The 15236-nt window shown below is 42.5% G+C and overlaps 1 protein-coding gene across 4 annotated transcripts in view; it reads left to right on the forward strand.

Moving 5' to 3' along the window:
- RBM5 (RNA binding motif protein 5) overlaps window positions 1-15236 on the forward strand; it is a 35390-nt gene that overhangs the window by 13774 nt on the left and 6380 nt on the right. For all 4 annotated transcript variants that reach the window (XM_084752632.1, XM_084752635.1, XM_084752634.1 and 1 more), the window contains 12 exons: window positions 693-776; window positions 1576-1636; window positions 3638-3703; window positions 4315-4475; window positions 6391-6488; window positions 7091-7178; window positions 7332-7409; window positions 7491-7563; window positions 9340-9425; window positions 9774-9858; window positions 10067-10158; window positions 14938-15099. In XM_084752632.1, the coding sequence (XP_084608758.1) occupies window positions 693-776; window positions 1576-1636; window positions 3638-3703; window positions 4315-4475; window positions 6391-6488; window positions 7091-7178; window positions 7332-7409; window positions 7491-7563; window positions 9340-9425; window positions 9774-9858; window positions 10067-10158; window positions 14938-15099 (1134 nt within the window). The remainder of the gene's footprint in view (window positions 1-692; window positions 777-1575; window positions 1637-3637; window positions 3704-4314; window positions 4476-6390; window positions 6489-7090; window positions 7179-7331; window positions 7410-7490; window positions 7564-9339; window positions 9426-9773; window positions 9859-10066; window positions 10159-14937; window positions 15100-15236) is intronic.

Here is a 15236-nt window from a genome sequence, read left to right on the forward strand (position 1 = left end):
GCCTCCTGATTACTCATCCTGAAGAGAGTCCATTTCAGAAAAAAGCACAACTGTCACCTAGGACATGACACGATCACGTTTGGCATGAAGATCTCATTTAGCTGTTTAGAGTTGGTAGCATTCAGTGTAGTCCTTACTAAGAAGGAGTTCTGATCAAGTTCCCTTTTAAAGTGAGACCCCTCCCTTTGTCCCACGAAAGAATACATCCTGAAGCAAGAATTTGGGGGAAGGGAAAAAACAAAGCCTTTTACATTACATAAGGATGGGGACTGGGAAAAAGTGACGCCAAGCCCAAGGACACCATGCTAAGGGCTAATAAAGGAGACAGTCTCAGAACTGGAAGAGGTCTGTCTTCTGCTTTTGAAATATACTGTCACTTTCAGGCAGCCCGTCAATGCTAAATGTTAGGACTTCTGTCTCTGCGGGAGACACAGCCTGGTGCATGTCAGCGTTTAGTGTTTGGCAGCTTTCTCAGCACTCCCTGACTCCGTTTACCTTTACTCCGCATCCCATTCTCTTACTGCCTATCTGAAGGATTGGATGGGCAGAGTATAGGTGGCGGTGGTTGGTCTTCCCCGTATGTTGTCCATTTAATTCCAGAGCACTGATTTTTCCGAAGTGTGCTCTGCCCTGGGAAAATGGACACACACTTCTCACAATGGGAATAACTAATTACTTCTTTTTTTTTACAGAAAAAATTGGTGATTCAAGGAAAGCACATTGCAATGCATTACAGCAACCCCAGACCTAAGTTTGAAGACTGGCTTTGTAATAAGGTAAGCATGTGTTCTCCCCAAGTATAATATACCACGTTTTTCTCTTTGTCCATTTGTCTGATATCCTACCAAGAAGATGAGTACAATCACTAGCTTGTATCAGAAATCCATTTTTTTGTGTGTATTTCTTGTGTTTTCTTTGGTCTTCCTATGCTGGCATTAGAGAGCAAGATCCCTGGAATCCTGTAGAGTTTTTGTTTGTGGAGATTTGGGATTTTTGTCCAGAGTTTAAATTAAGGTTTTTAGGTGTATTTCCCTTTGTCGTTTATAGAATTCTGAAGGTCTCAGCATTTGACACATCCTCTTAGTAGTAGTATTAACAGAAATCCTTGAGAACTTTGGTGTACAGTAGTATTGGTCCTGTCACCAGTGCTGAGTTTTGAACTTGATTATTGTAAGTCTTACTATTTTGAGAGTACTGAGGTTACTTACTCACTGTACATAAGCCTGCTATGGGGGAAGGTCGTGTTCAGCTTACATTGTATTGGCATATATGACGGTCCATGTAATGCTTTTTTAATATAAGGTAAAACTTGTCAATGGCTGCTGCAAGAAAACTCATCCTGGTGAAAATGGAAACCTTCTTCAAAATACAATGCTTCTCTTGGGAGAATTCACAGAGTGTAACATGCTAAAACTTTTGTCTTATATCCTTCCATTTAGGATACATAATAGCAGTTTTTGCTTTTATAGTTAGTTGTTTGAGTTACCTGTGGCCTCACTGCTCTAACCCACATGATGACTAGAAAGCCTGGCCTAATGTAAGAAATAATTACAGATAAAACTTTTTTTTTTCCAGTGCTGCCTTAACAATTTCAGGAAAAGACTAAAATGCTTCCGATGTGGAGCAGACAAATTTGGTAAGCGTGGATTCAGCTGTTTGGAAAATGCAATTAAAACTGACACTGCCTATGAACCTAAGGAAAAGTATAAATTTTTAGGATATTTAGACTAGGAATTTACATACATAATAACCTACATCTTTTTTACCTTGGGCTAAGTAGATGCTGATGATGACTTGAGAACAGAAAATTCTTTTTCAAAGTTAAGGCTGTTCACCGGATTTGCATACTACATCTGCTTTTAACACATAGTGGTGCTGTCCTACACTGGACCATTGTTTGCATTCCACATTAGCTGTTGAGGTTATGAGGTTAAAGTACAGCCACAATTCTTTGTCTAGCCTTGGCTGTCCTGGACTTACTTTGTAGACCGGGCTGGCCTTAAATTCAAAAAGATCTGCCTGCCTCTATCTCCGGAGTTCTGGGATTAAAGATGTGTACCATCATACCCAACCAAATTTTCTTTCTTTGGGGTGGGGGGTTGCTTTTTGAGACAGGGTTTCTCTATGTGGTTTTGGCTGTCCCAGACTCACTTTGTAGACCAGACAGGCCTCAAACTCACAGTGATGAGTTCTTCTGCCTCTCTGAGTGCTGGGATTAAAGGCGTGAACCACCACTCCTGGCTGCTCTCCTCATTGCACACACATGCTAGGCAAGTGCTGTCACTGAGCCCCACACATCCACATTCCTTGAATTAAGAATTTTATTTCTATACGATTCTTTTTTTTTTTGCCCTGTTTTAGTGGCAAAAAAGTAGTGATATTTGTGAAATGTACTTCAGAATAAAGTCATTAAAGCATTTAAATGCTCACCTGCCATATTTTTTAAAAGGAAAAGTTTTTTTCTGTGCAAGCATGAGGACTTAAGTTCAAATCCTCAACACCCACACAATTAAAATAAAATTAGATGGGGCATGGTGACATGCTTATAATTGTAGTGCTAGAGAGGCATTGCAGAGCAGTCCCTAGTACTCTGACCAGCTTACAAATGGGTCACCACAAATGAACTAAAAATCTTTGTCAAAAAACAAGGTAAGAAGCTGGGCAAGCTGGCGCAGCCTATAATCCCAGCACTCAAGAGAGCAGAAGCTGGCAGATCTCTGTGAATTTGAGGCCAACTTGATCTACAAAGGGAGTCCAGGACAGCCAAGGCTACACAGAGAAAAGCCCTGTATGGATGAATGTATGAATGAATGGAAGAGTCAGTAGAGACCCAGATGTGGACATGTGAATGAGCACATGCATATACCACACAAAGAAAAAATTCCCCTTCCCAAGCAAAAAAATGGCTGTTAGATGTGCTTAAAATAAAAAGTTGGCTCTCAGGTGAAGGCAGGATGATCTGGAGTTCTAGGTCATCCTCAGGTTGGGTGCCAACCTTGGCAACTTGAAACTATCTCGTACATAAGTACTTCTGAAGTTATTATTTATTTCTTTGTTAAAATTATATGGGAGCTAGAAATGGTGGCTCATGTCTATAATCCTCACACTTACAAACAAAGCTGAGATAGGATTGCCAAGAGTTCAAGACCTGTATGGTGCCAGGTGTGGTGGCATGTGCCTTTAATTCCAGCACTAGGGAGGCAAAGAGAGGCAGATCACTGACTTCTAGGCCAGCCTGATCTACAAAAATGAGTCCAGGACAGCCAAAGCTACATAGAGAAGCCCTGCATAGGAAAAAACAAAACAACAACAAAAAAAAAAACGAAAAACAGAAACCTGTCTGAGCTATGTGGTAAGATCATGAAGGACTATTGAAAACAAAAACAAATTGCTTTGGGGAGGTGAAGGGGTGTGTGTGTGTGTGTGTGTGTGTGTGTGTGTGTGTGTGTGTGTGTGTGTGTGTGTGTGTGTGTGTATGTACACACACACACACACACGTACGTACACACACGTACACGTACATATACTGTGCCAAGTATGCCAAGGGGACCTTGATTTGACGCATACACTGCAATAGAAAGAAATGGGGCTTTTTTGTTTGTCTGTCTGTCTTTATTTGGATCTCCTTTACTCCTAGACTCTGAACAGGAAGTGCCCCCTGGAACCACAGAGTCTGTTCAGTCTGTGGATTACTACTGTGACAGTAAGTTCAAATGTAATCCTTTGGTTTTTATGTTCAAAGTTGACCTCTGAGCAAGCTCAGTTCCCTCACATTTTCAAATGAGCATCCACAGCTTTAGTTTTCCCTGTAGAAGATTGATCTTCTGAATTTTCTTACCCTATCAGGGTGAAAAATAACCAAAACCTACAAAAACGCGTATTTTTGCCTATAAACCTGCCTTTGAAAAACATGGTGCTGGGCTGGGCGTGGTGGCGCACACCTTTAATCCCAGCACTCGGGAGGCAGAGGTAGGCGGATCGCTGTGAGTTCGAGGCCAGCCTGGTCTGCAAAGTGAGTCCAGGAAAGCCAAGGCTACACAGAGAAACCCTATCTCAAAAAACCAAAAAAAAAAAAAAAAAAAAAAAAAAGAAAGAAAGAAAAACATGGTGCCGGGAGGTGGTGTCGCACACCTCTTATCCTGCGGGTGCGGAGGTGGGTGGGCAGGCTGATCTCTGTGAGTTTGAGGCTAGCCTGATATACAGAGCGAGTACCAGGACAGCCAAGACTACACAGAAAGTCCCTAGCTCAAAAAAAAAAAAAAAAAAAAAAAAAGGATGGCAAGAAAGCTTGTTGTTTTTCTTGTTTATCAACAGCAATTATTCTTCGGAACATAGCTCCGCACACTGTGGTGGATTCCATTATGACAGCACTGTCTCCCTATGCTTCTTTAGCTGTTAATAACATTCGCCTCATAAAAGACAAACAGACACAGCAGAACAGAGGCTTTGCATTTGTGCAGCTATCTTCTGCAATGGTAAGGTTCTCTATTGGATCTTTAGGTCTGTTTTGTTTTGTTTTTTTTCTTCCCTTTTTTTTCACCTTAATATCCTATTGAGTATGCTGTTAAGAAGTCAGTACCCCTGGCAAAAAGTATAGCCTGAAACTAAATCTTTCCTTTTTAAAAAGGAAACTGAGCTGGGCATGGTAGCATATGCCTTTAATCCCAGCACTTTAGAGGCAAAGGCAGGTGGATCTCCATGATTTCAAGGCCAGCCTGGTCTACAAAGTGAGTCTTAGACAGCCAGGGCTACACAGAGAAACCCTGTCTCAAAAAAACAAACAAAAAGTAAAAATCTGGAGGCTGGAATGATGGCCTGGTCATTCAGTGTTTGTTGCTCTTCCCAACCACCTTTAACTCCATCTCCAGAGAAGCTGATACCATCCCTCTTCTAGTCTCTGCAGGCACCCATGTGCACACACATACCCACATACCTAGGAAATGAAAATCCGGGAGTGGTGGCACACCCCTTTAATCCCAGCACTCAGGAGGCAGAGACAGGCAGATTGCTCCTGAGCTTGAGGCCAGCCTGGTCTACAACAAGTCTAGGACAGCCAAGGCTACCCAGAGAAACCCTGTCTCAAAAAAACAAACAAAAAAATATATTAAATGAAAATAAATCTTTTTCTTCAATCTTCATTTAATGCTAAGTTGTTTAGTGGCAAAGTGTGTGCAAGGCCCTGGGCTTAAGATCTACCATCAAAATACAGAAAGAACCCTACTAGAATAAGGTAGAGAAGAGAGCCAGGTGCACATCTTTGATTAATCCCAGCACTCAGGAGGAAGAGGCAAGTGGATCTCTGATTTTGATGCCAGCTTGGTCTACAGTGAGTTCTGGGACAGTCAGGGTTATACACAGACCTTATCTGGAGAAAAAAAGAAAGAAAGAAAGAATAAAACAAGATTTGCTTATCATTATCATTCATGAAAACCGTCAATATAAAGAGTTTGTTGTGCTCTTTAATCAAGTATTATGAACATCCAAATCTGATGTTACTCTTTCCATTTTAGTTATGATTTTTGTTTCCCAAATGAAAAATCCCATACAGAAGCTGTCTCTTTCTACCTGTATTTGCTTCTTAGGCCATAGTAGCTTCCTTGAAAATAGTGAGGTAGGCAGTGTCAAAGAACTTGAGCAAAGTAGGCAACTTTCACTATATGAGAGCTGGCAAAAAAAGATATTTATTTCCTGGGCATCTCTGGATACTTGTGAGCTGCCATGTGGATGCCAGAAATACAACTAGAATTTCTGGAAAAGCAGCCAGTTCTTTGAGCAGCTGAGACATCTCTCCAGCCCTAAAAGTCAAGTAGCAGCCTGGTATTTTAGCATATGCTTTTAATCCCAGCACTCTGGAGGCAGAAGCAGGTAAATTATGTTTGAGGCCTGCTTGGTCTATATATTGAGTTCTAGGCTATAATGAATAGCCAGACCTATATTGTGAAACCCTGCCTTAAACAGAAAACAGCTGTTAAGAGGCTATGTGGCTCAGCTAATGTAGATGCTGTTATGTGAGGCTCCTGGAGCCCAGTGTTTTGCTGTGTTAAATTAAGGACTAATTTCTTTGATATTTAGTAATGCTAATACCTGCCAGAGCAGAAATTTGTACCCTTAGATTAACTTAGCGTTCATTCCTTTAACAATTCTGGATAACTTCATATACTAAAGGTATTTCTTTTCTCAGGTTTTAATGTCCCCAAGCATGCCAAGAAGTTACTAAGCTACTACTATTAGTACCACTACTACTACTACTTCCTCCTCCTCCTCCTCCTCCTTCTCCTCCTCCTCCTCCTCCTCTTCCTCTCTGCTCTTTTTAAATGGAAAGCTTTATTTCTTAGAAGGAGTAGGTGGTAGGACTATATTCTAAATTATTTTCTTCGCTTTCTCCTCCAGGATGCCTCTCAGCTGCTTCAGATATTACAGAGTCTCCATCCTCCATTGAAAATTGATGGGAAAACTATTGGAGTTGATTTTGCAAAAAGTGCCAGAAAGTGAGTGATGGTGTTGTCCTTATTTCATACTGTTAATGTCTTCATATTTACCTATACAGAGATGTTTACCAGTTGTACCTCAGCTCCATACTGTCAACACAATTTCCCTCGTTGTAGACCAAGCGGGAGAGGATTGATGGTCTTCCCTTCGAGTTTATCCCGCCAGTCCTCTATCACCAGTTCATAACAGTTGCCAGAAGTAGTGTCAGCAGTGTAATGCAAACCTGTCCAGAAATAATCCTTAGCTTGCAGGACAGCATGTTAATGTGTCACATTAGTGTCTAATGCTGTGAGATCCTTTGTTTAGAGCCTCAAGATGGTTTAGTAGGTACAGTGCTTGCTGTACCTGTAACCTTAGTACTGAGGTGGAGACAAGGAGATCCTTACAGACCCTGCCTCAAAAAACAAGGTAGAATGAGAAGAGGACACCAACTGTCAACCGCTAGTCTCCACATGCCGAGCACGCCCTCACACACATGTTCACATTTGAGACATACACTCCCTCCCCTAAACCCCAGAGGCTGGAATGAACTCCTGCTCCCTGGCACAGCGGAGCTTTGGACAGACAAGAGATAACTACATGGTTACATCTTTAATTTCAGAGATTTGGTCCTTCCAGATGGTAACCGAGTCAGCGCCTTCTCTGTAGCTAGTACAGCCATTGCTGCTGCTCAGTGGTCATCCACTCAGGTAAGAGGAAGAAAGGGTCTTTTTCCTTGATGACTTTTCCTCTTGTGCTCAGAATAGAAGCTTGCTATAATGGTTTTTGGGATTGCTTTGTGATATCTTTACTTTTTGTTTACTAAATTTATCTTTGGTTCTTTTTCTTCTTGTGTTTTATAGTCTCAAAGTGGAGAAGGAGGCAATGTTGACTACAGTTACATGCAGCCAGGCCAGGATGGCTATGGACAGTACACTCAAGTAGGTGAATTTGGCTAGCACTCAACTTGTGATGTTACAGACTGTCTAAAATAGCAGCTTTAATGGTGTACTCTGCCTTAGTACTCACAGGATTACCAGCAGTTTTATCAACAACAAGCTGGAGGACTGGAGTCTGATGTATCAACTACGTCAGGTAATAAGCTTCATCTTGTTTGCTTCTGTTTAAGTAATACTGGTTGAGGAAATACTAACTAGACCCAAAGCTACAAGTCCATAGCCTTACAAGAACTGAGAGGGCACATTGAGGACTGTAATCATTTGCCAAAAAGTCTAGTAAAAGTTATTGTGTACACTAAGACTCAATATAACTTCCCCCCGCCCCCTGGTTTTTCATGACAGGGTTTCTCTGTGTAGCCTTGGTTGTCCTGGACTCACTTTGTAGACCAGGCTGGCCTCGAACTCAGCAATCCACCTGCCTCTGCCACCCAAGTGCTGGGATTAAAGGCGTGCACCACTACACCTAGCCCTTCAATTAATTTAGAAACCATGCAATGATTAACTATTCCTGAAATTTAGCTGTGTTGCCCACTCCATGTTGACTCTTGAATGACCATGGAAGTTGAGCTAAGCAGAGAGTATGTGGCCCTATGGTGACAGACACCCACCGGAAGAGCCACAGTAAGAGAATTTTGGTGGGCTGGAGAGATGGCTCAGAGGTTAGGAGCACTGGCTGCTCTTCCAAAGGTCCGGAATTCAATTCCCAGCACCCACATGGTGGCTCACAACCATCTATAATGAGATCTGGCGCCCTCATCTGGAGTGAAGGCATATATGCAGGCAGAACACTATACGTAATAATTATTTTTTTAAAAGAAGAGAGAGAGAGAACTTTAATCCCAGCACTGTGGAGACAGAAGCCAGATGGTCTCTTAGTTAGAAGCAAGCTTTACCTAGATAGTTCCAGAACTACACAAAGAATTTGTCTCCAAAAAGAAAAAGGACTTTGGCAGTTAGATGTAGTAGTTGGGTAGCTGGGTGTGGTGGCCCGGGAATTCTAGAGTCAGGCTGGAGGATCTCTGTGAATTTGAGGCTAGCTGGTCTATCTAGCAAGTGCAAGACCTATATAGTGAAACTTGTGGGTTAGGGTGGGGGCTTTAGAGGCTTAAAAAAAAAGTTTGTATTGTTTATTTTTTGGGGGGAGGATTGAGTTTTTTTTGCTGTTGTTGTTGTTGTTGTTTTTATTTTTTGAGACAAGGTTTCTCTGTGTAGTCCTGGCTGTGTTGGAACTCAATCTGTAGACCAGGCTGAGATGGTTTGTCTTTGCTTCCTGAGTGCTAGGATTAAATGCATGTGCCACCACTGCCCAGATGTGTATCTTACTCTAGTAGGATTTTAAACAACTGTCATTGATTCCAGAGTCCTTGATGGGAATTAGGTTAGGAACTGACCTAATTAGTTTAGGAACAGAACCAGACACGGGCATGTGCACTAGAGAGTTCGAGGCAGGAAGATTGCCACAATGTTGAAGGCATCCTGCTCAACAAAGCAAGACCATCTCAAAAAAACAAAAATAAACAAAATACATGCACAAATTGACAGGAAGGTGTACATCCCTGTAATCCCAGGCAGAGGATTCATGAGTTTGAGGTCACTATTAAACTACATTTTAAAAAAAAAACAAAAAACAAGCTGGACGCTGCAGCGGTGACGCACACCTTTAATCCCAGCACCTGGGAGGCAGAAACAGGTGGATCGCTATGAGTTTGAAGCCAGCCTGGTCTACAAAGTGAGCCCAGGACAGCCAAGATAACAGAGAAACCCTGTCTCAAAAAACCAAAAGAAAAACAAAACAAAAACAAAAACAAAAAAACCCTGTCTCCAAAAAAAAGAGAGAAGAAAGATTACAAAGTGAACACTTGTCCTGGAGTTCAGTGCTTTAACTCTGCCTAACCCTTTTATTTATCATCAGGCACAACAGTGACTACCACCTCAGCAGCTGTAGTATCTCAGAGTCCCCAGCTCTATAATCAGACCTCCAATCCACCTGGCTCTCCGGTAATCTCCTGCTCTTAAATACAGAATTGATAGCTTTGTTGCTCTCTGAATATTATTCTTTCCTTGTTTATGAACCAGGATTGACTAATGACATACATTTCACCTAATTTCTTTATTTAGTTTTTTGAGAATTACTATGTGTGTGTGCATGTATTTTAAATATAAAGTACCAAACAGAACGTAGCTATACTTCGTGAATGCTTCAGCATGTCTCTTTGCTATAGACTTGCCCTAGGTCCTTGCTGCAGTGTCTGTCAGGGGAGTCCTTCCTCCTAGATGATTGCAGTGACTTAGTTCTCTTAAAAGGCTTTACAGTTGAAATTATATTGAAGCTAATGTTCTTTCCAGACTGAGGAAGCACAGCCTAGCACTAGCACAAGTACACAGGCCCCAGCTGCTTCCCCTACTGGTGTAGTTCCTGGTACCAAATATGGTAAGCCAAACCTCATGGGACTGTTGACAGTTGGAAGGTCCTAATTGTTGCCTTTGTTGTTAATTTCATTCCTCTCCCTTTGAAACGGGTGTCAGAGGGACATTTGGGAATGAGAAGAAAGAACATTGAGGCCTGCTGTAGCTCACTGGCTTAGGGATTGACATCAAGTTTCTTACGTAGAATGACTGGCTGGGGTTTGTTTTTGCAGCAGTACCTGACACTTCTACTTATCAATATGATGAATCTTCAGGATATTATTATGATCCTACAACAGGGCTATACTATGACCCTAATTCACAAGTAAGTGCTATTCCCTTTAATACCACTAGAAAAAATTAGGTCTTACCTAGGTCTTTTATGGGGCAGGAGTTGAAATATTTCCTAAAAGGAGTATGTGGCCCAGATTAATTAAATTAATTAATTTCTTCATGGCCACCATTGCATAAATTTGGTGGTTTGTGGTTGGTTGGTTGGGGGTTTTTTGTTTTGTTTTGTTTTTTGGAGACAGTTTCTCTGTGTAGCCTTGGCTGTCCTGAACTTGCTTTGTGGACCAGGTTGACCTCAAATTCACATTGATCCACCTGCCTGTGCCTCCTGAGTGCTGGGATTACATGTGTGTGCCACTGCGTCTGGCCCAGTGAATAGCATTAACTTCACAATTTAAGGTTAAAGTGCTTGCCCTGCAGGCCTGACAACCTGAATTTGATCCATAGAATAGAGTGGAAGGAGAAGACCACCCCCCAGTTGTCCTCTGTCTGGCATACACATGCATCCATTCACATATCACACCCACACATACACAGCGCACACAGCACTGATAAAATAAAAAATGTTTTCAGGTGGGCTAGAGAAAGGGCTCAGTGGTGAAGTTACTCCTGCACAAGGCCTGCATTTAAATCCTAGCACCAACATGGAAACTCATATTGCCCATCTTCCCAGTTCTAGGGTAACTGATGCCCTCTTGTGGCCTTCATGGGCACCAGGCACTAACATGGAGCACTTGTGTACATACAAGCAAAACACTCTTACACATAACTTTTAAAAAAATCTTTAGAGGTGTATTATATATACATAAAGTATATGAGTTGGGAATGTGCAGCTCTTTTAATTTTTTTTAAACTTTATTTAGCTTTATGTGCGTTGTGTTTTGCTACTATGTATGTCTATGTGAGAGTGTCATCTCAGAATTACAGACAGTTAGTTGTGAGCTGCCGTGAGTGCTGGGCCTTGAACCTGGATCCTCTGGAAGAGCAGTCAGTGCCCTTACCACTGATCCATCTCTCCAGCTCCCCCACCTTGTTTATAATGTGTATTGTTCCTCCATGTATATGTGTTGGCCATGTGTGTGCAGTGTTCCACAGAGGCTATAATAGGACAATGGATTCCCTAGAACTGGAGGTGTACATGGTTGTTAACTACCATGGGTGCTAAGAATTGAACCTGGGCCTGTGAAAGAGTGGTCAGTGCTCTTGGCCACTGAGTCATCTCTCCAGCCCTAGTGTGCCACTCCTTAGTTAAGGTTTACATGGATACATACGCGTATATATACCACTAATAACTTTCCAAACACATCTGCCAAGTCCTGCTTGTTGCCCTTAAGCATCCACTGTTATGACTCCATTTTGAGATAATTTTGTCAAATTTAAGATTTTTGTGCTAAGGGCTCCTGATGGAAAGGGTCCCTTTCCATAACATTGGAGAAGCTGGACCTGCATATTCTTACAACTTCTCAGACTCAGAGTCCTGTGGAGGAGACAAGCATACAGGAAACAAAAGAAAGGGGGGGGAAGATTTTTGTGCCAGCACAGTGGTGATGGCACCAAACTCTTAAACCCAGCACTAGGGAGGTAGAGGCAGGAGATCACTGAGTTTGAGGCCAGCCTGGTCTACAGAACAAGTTCCAGGACAGCCATAGCTACACAGAGAAACCCTGTCTCCAAAAAGCAAAAGGATGGATAAATGGATGGAATCAATTTTTTTAAAAGATCTATTTATTACATATACAGTGTTCTGCTTGCATGTACACCTACATACCAGAGGATGGCACCAGATCTCATAGATGATTGCGAGCCACCATGTGGTTGCTGGGAATTGAACTCAGGACCTCTGGAAGAGCAGACAGTGTTCTTAACTGCTGAGCCATCTCTTCAGCTCAGGGCCCAGCATTGATGGTACACATCTTTAATCCCAGTCAGTACGTGGCGAGACAGAAAAAGACTGATCTTTGTGAGTTTGACTCTAATCTACATAGCAAATACCAGGCCAGCCAGAGGCTACAAAGTCAGACCTTGGCTCAAAAACTAGAAAAAATATTTTGTGCTAAGCATGGTGGCACACACCTGTAAACCCAGCATTCAGAAGGTGGTGGCAGGAGGATCAGAAGTTCAAGATCTATGTAAGATGTTATCTTTAAATAAGAAGTAAGAAATTACAGGGGGCTGAAGCTCAGCACCTGTTATTCTTTCAGAGGACCCTGGTTTTGGTGCACAGCACACATGGCTGCTTATAACTGTCTCTCTATCCAGTGTCCAGAGCATTTGTCAGACTCCAGGGACACTTGCATTCGCCTTCACATACCCATATGCAGACCCTACACATGATTAAAAACAATTTTTTAAAAACCTAGCTAGAAGCTTTAAGTTTTAGGTGTGGGTGTTTTGTTTTGTTTTGTTTTTTCCTCCCATGTGAAATAAAATTCACTTTTTTTTTTTTTAACTTTTTTGAGACAGGGTTTCTCTGTGTAGCCTTGGCTGTCCTGGACTCACTTTGTAGTCCAGGCTGGCCTTGAACTGACATGATCCACCTGCCTCTGCCTCCTGAGTGCTGGGATTAAAGACGCGCGCCACCACCGCCCAGCTGAAATTCACTATTTTACTCAAGAGTATATAATGTGGTGCTTTACAGTATGGTCACCTTGTTGTGCAGCTGCCACCTCTAATTTACAGAACATTTTTATCATCTCAAGTCACTCCCCTTCTTCTACCCCTTCCCCTCCCCCCCCCCAAAAAAAAGAAGAAGACATTTTTGTCTCTGAATTTGCCTGTTCTAGATGTTTTATATACTTGGACTCAGACACTGTGTGGTCTTTTGTGTTCAGTTTCTTTATGTAGCATGTCTATGTATTCTTTTTTTTTTTTAAGATTTATGTAGTTGTTGTTATTATGTATACAGTACTCTGCCTGCATGCACACCAGAAGAGTGCAGTAGATCACATTATATAGATGGTTGTGAGCCCCCATGTAGTTGCTGGGAATTAAGGTCAGGACCCCCAAAAGGGCACCCAGTGCTCTTAAACCTCTGAGCCATCTCTCCAGCACCTGTCTGTGTATTCTTGAGAACAAGGCATAACAAATCCAAGGAATGTTTTATTTTTGTACTGTCTATAACTTTTAAGGAGGGAAAGCAACTTTAACACTCCATAAATAAGTATCTATTTATGACTAGGAACTGTATATATAGCAAAGCAAAACAAGTACATTTAGCAGGAAGTTGATTTGAGTGCCTGTGGTTTCTGGGAGGGAAGTGTGAAGAAACAGCGCGCTCCCTGCCTGTGTGCCCCGCTTCTTAGTTCTTTCCCTTCCCTCATTTGTTCAGTCTGACCATTTCCGCGGCAGCCATAGATGTTAGCACTCCCGCAGTGCCTTTTTCTGTACGGCACACCATAGAGGAGCCAGCAGGTAGAGCAGGGAAAGGCCCACTGCCAAACCTGAGACCCAGAACCCATATGGCAGAAGAGAGCTAGTGCCTACAGATTGTGTCTGACCTCTGTGCTTGGTTTGAGCATGTAGACACACCAGCCACATCTGTACTAGACATAATCTTAGGAAAAGGACAGACACCTTAGGCAGAGGCTGGTGGATCGCTGTGAGTTCAAGGCCAGCCTGGTCTGCACAGTGAGTCCAGGACAGCCAGGGCTACGTAGTGAGACCCTGCCTCAGAAACAACTACACAAACCATGTGTGGCACGTGCCTGTCATCCTAGGTGTTTGAGGTGGAAGCTGGAGGATGAGGAGTTCAAGTGTGAGCAAGCCCAGCTGCGTGAGGCCCTGTTTGACTTTAAATTGTTATTTTGTTATGGTGCTCCCGTGTGTACCGCTTACGTGCCTAGTGTTTGCTGCTGGAAGAGGCTGTGAGCTGCCCTGTTCATTGTTCCTGTGAACCAAACCCAGAATCCCTGGGAAAACAGTTGCTGTTTCCAACCAGGTCCTGTTTTGGCTTGGTTTTTGGTTTTTCCAGACAAGGTTTCTTTGTGTGGCCCTGCTTGTCCTGGACCTGGCTTTGTAGACCAGGCTGGCCTCGAACTCACAGAGAACTGCCTACTTCTGCCTCCCAAGTGCTTGTTTTGTTTTAAATAAAATAAAACTCTACTAGATTCTTGGGAAGAAATCATATTCTACTTTTTCTAAAATGTGCATACTTTGGTATGCTTGGGGAAGTGTTCTCTGGGTCCTTTCTGAGCGGGAAATATACATCACGTGTCCTCGGTATATTTAGTCCTGTTTTTTGTTTGTTGTATTGAAAATGACCTGGTGCTGGGTGTGGTGACGCACACCTTTAGCCCCAGCACTCGGGAGGCAGAGGCAGGCAGGTCTCTGAGTTCAAGGCCAACATAGTCTACAAAGCGAGTCCAGGACAGCCAAGGCTGCACACAGAGAAACCCTGTCTCGAAAAAAAAAAAAAGAAGAAGAAGAAGAAAGAAAGAAAAAAGAAAAAGAAAATGATCTGGTTTAGAATTTCCTTTCTAGATGAGAATTGAATCCTGCTCTTCCTGCTTCCACCTCCCAAATGCAAGGATTACAAACAGGCGCCTATACCAGACTTATTTAGGTTTTTGTTTTGTTTTCAGATAGGTTCTCAGCTATGTAGCCTGAACTGACCTTGTATTTGCAATCCTCTTAAGCCTCCTGCACGCTAGGATTACAGGCATACATTCCTATTTATATAGTATAAGTCTACGATAACAGAACTTGAGGTAGAGCAGTCACCTAGCATATATACGGCATTAGAGTCAATCCCCAGCCCCACCAAACCCCCATCAGCAAATCTGTATACCCATCGTATACTCTTGTTTTCTTGTAGTACTACTACAACTCCCTAACACAGCAGTACCTGTACTGGGATGGAGAGAAGGAAACCTACGTGCCAGCTGCAGAGTCTAGCTCTAACCAGCAGACGGGCCTGCCTTCCACAAAAGAAGGCAAGGAGAAGAAAGAAAAACCCAAGAGCAAAACTGCTCAGCAGGTATGACCTAGCCAATAATTCTTTTGTCAGGGAGTTAAATTGACTTAATTCTTCACTTTTGCCTTATAATACTTAGGTCAGCTTTATTTGGATTCTTAAAAACTTGGGCTACCAATCCTGGTGGTTTAAGCCTATAA

The sequence above is a fragment of the Acomys minous genome (assembly GCF_964271855.1).
Source record: "Acomys minous genome assembly, chromosome: 13".
Lineage (NCBI taxonomy): Eukaryota > Metazoa > Chordata > Mammalia > Rodentia > Muridae > Acomys > Acomys minous.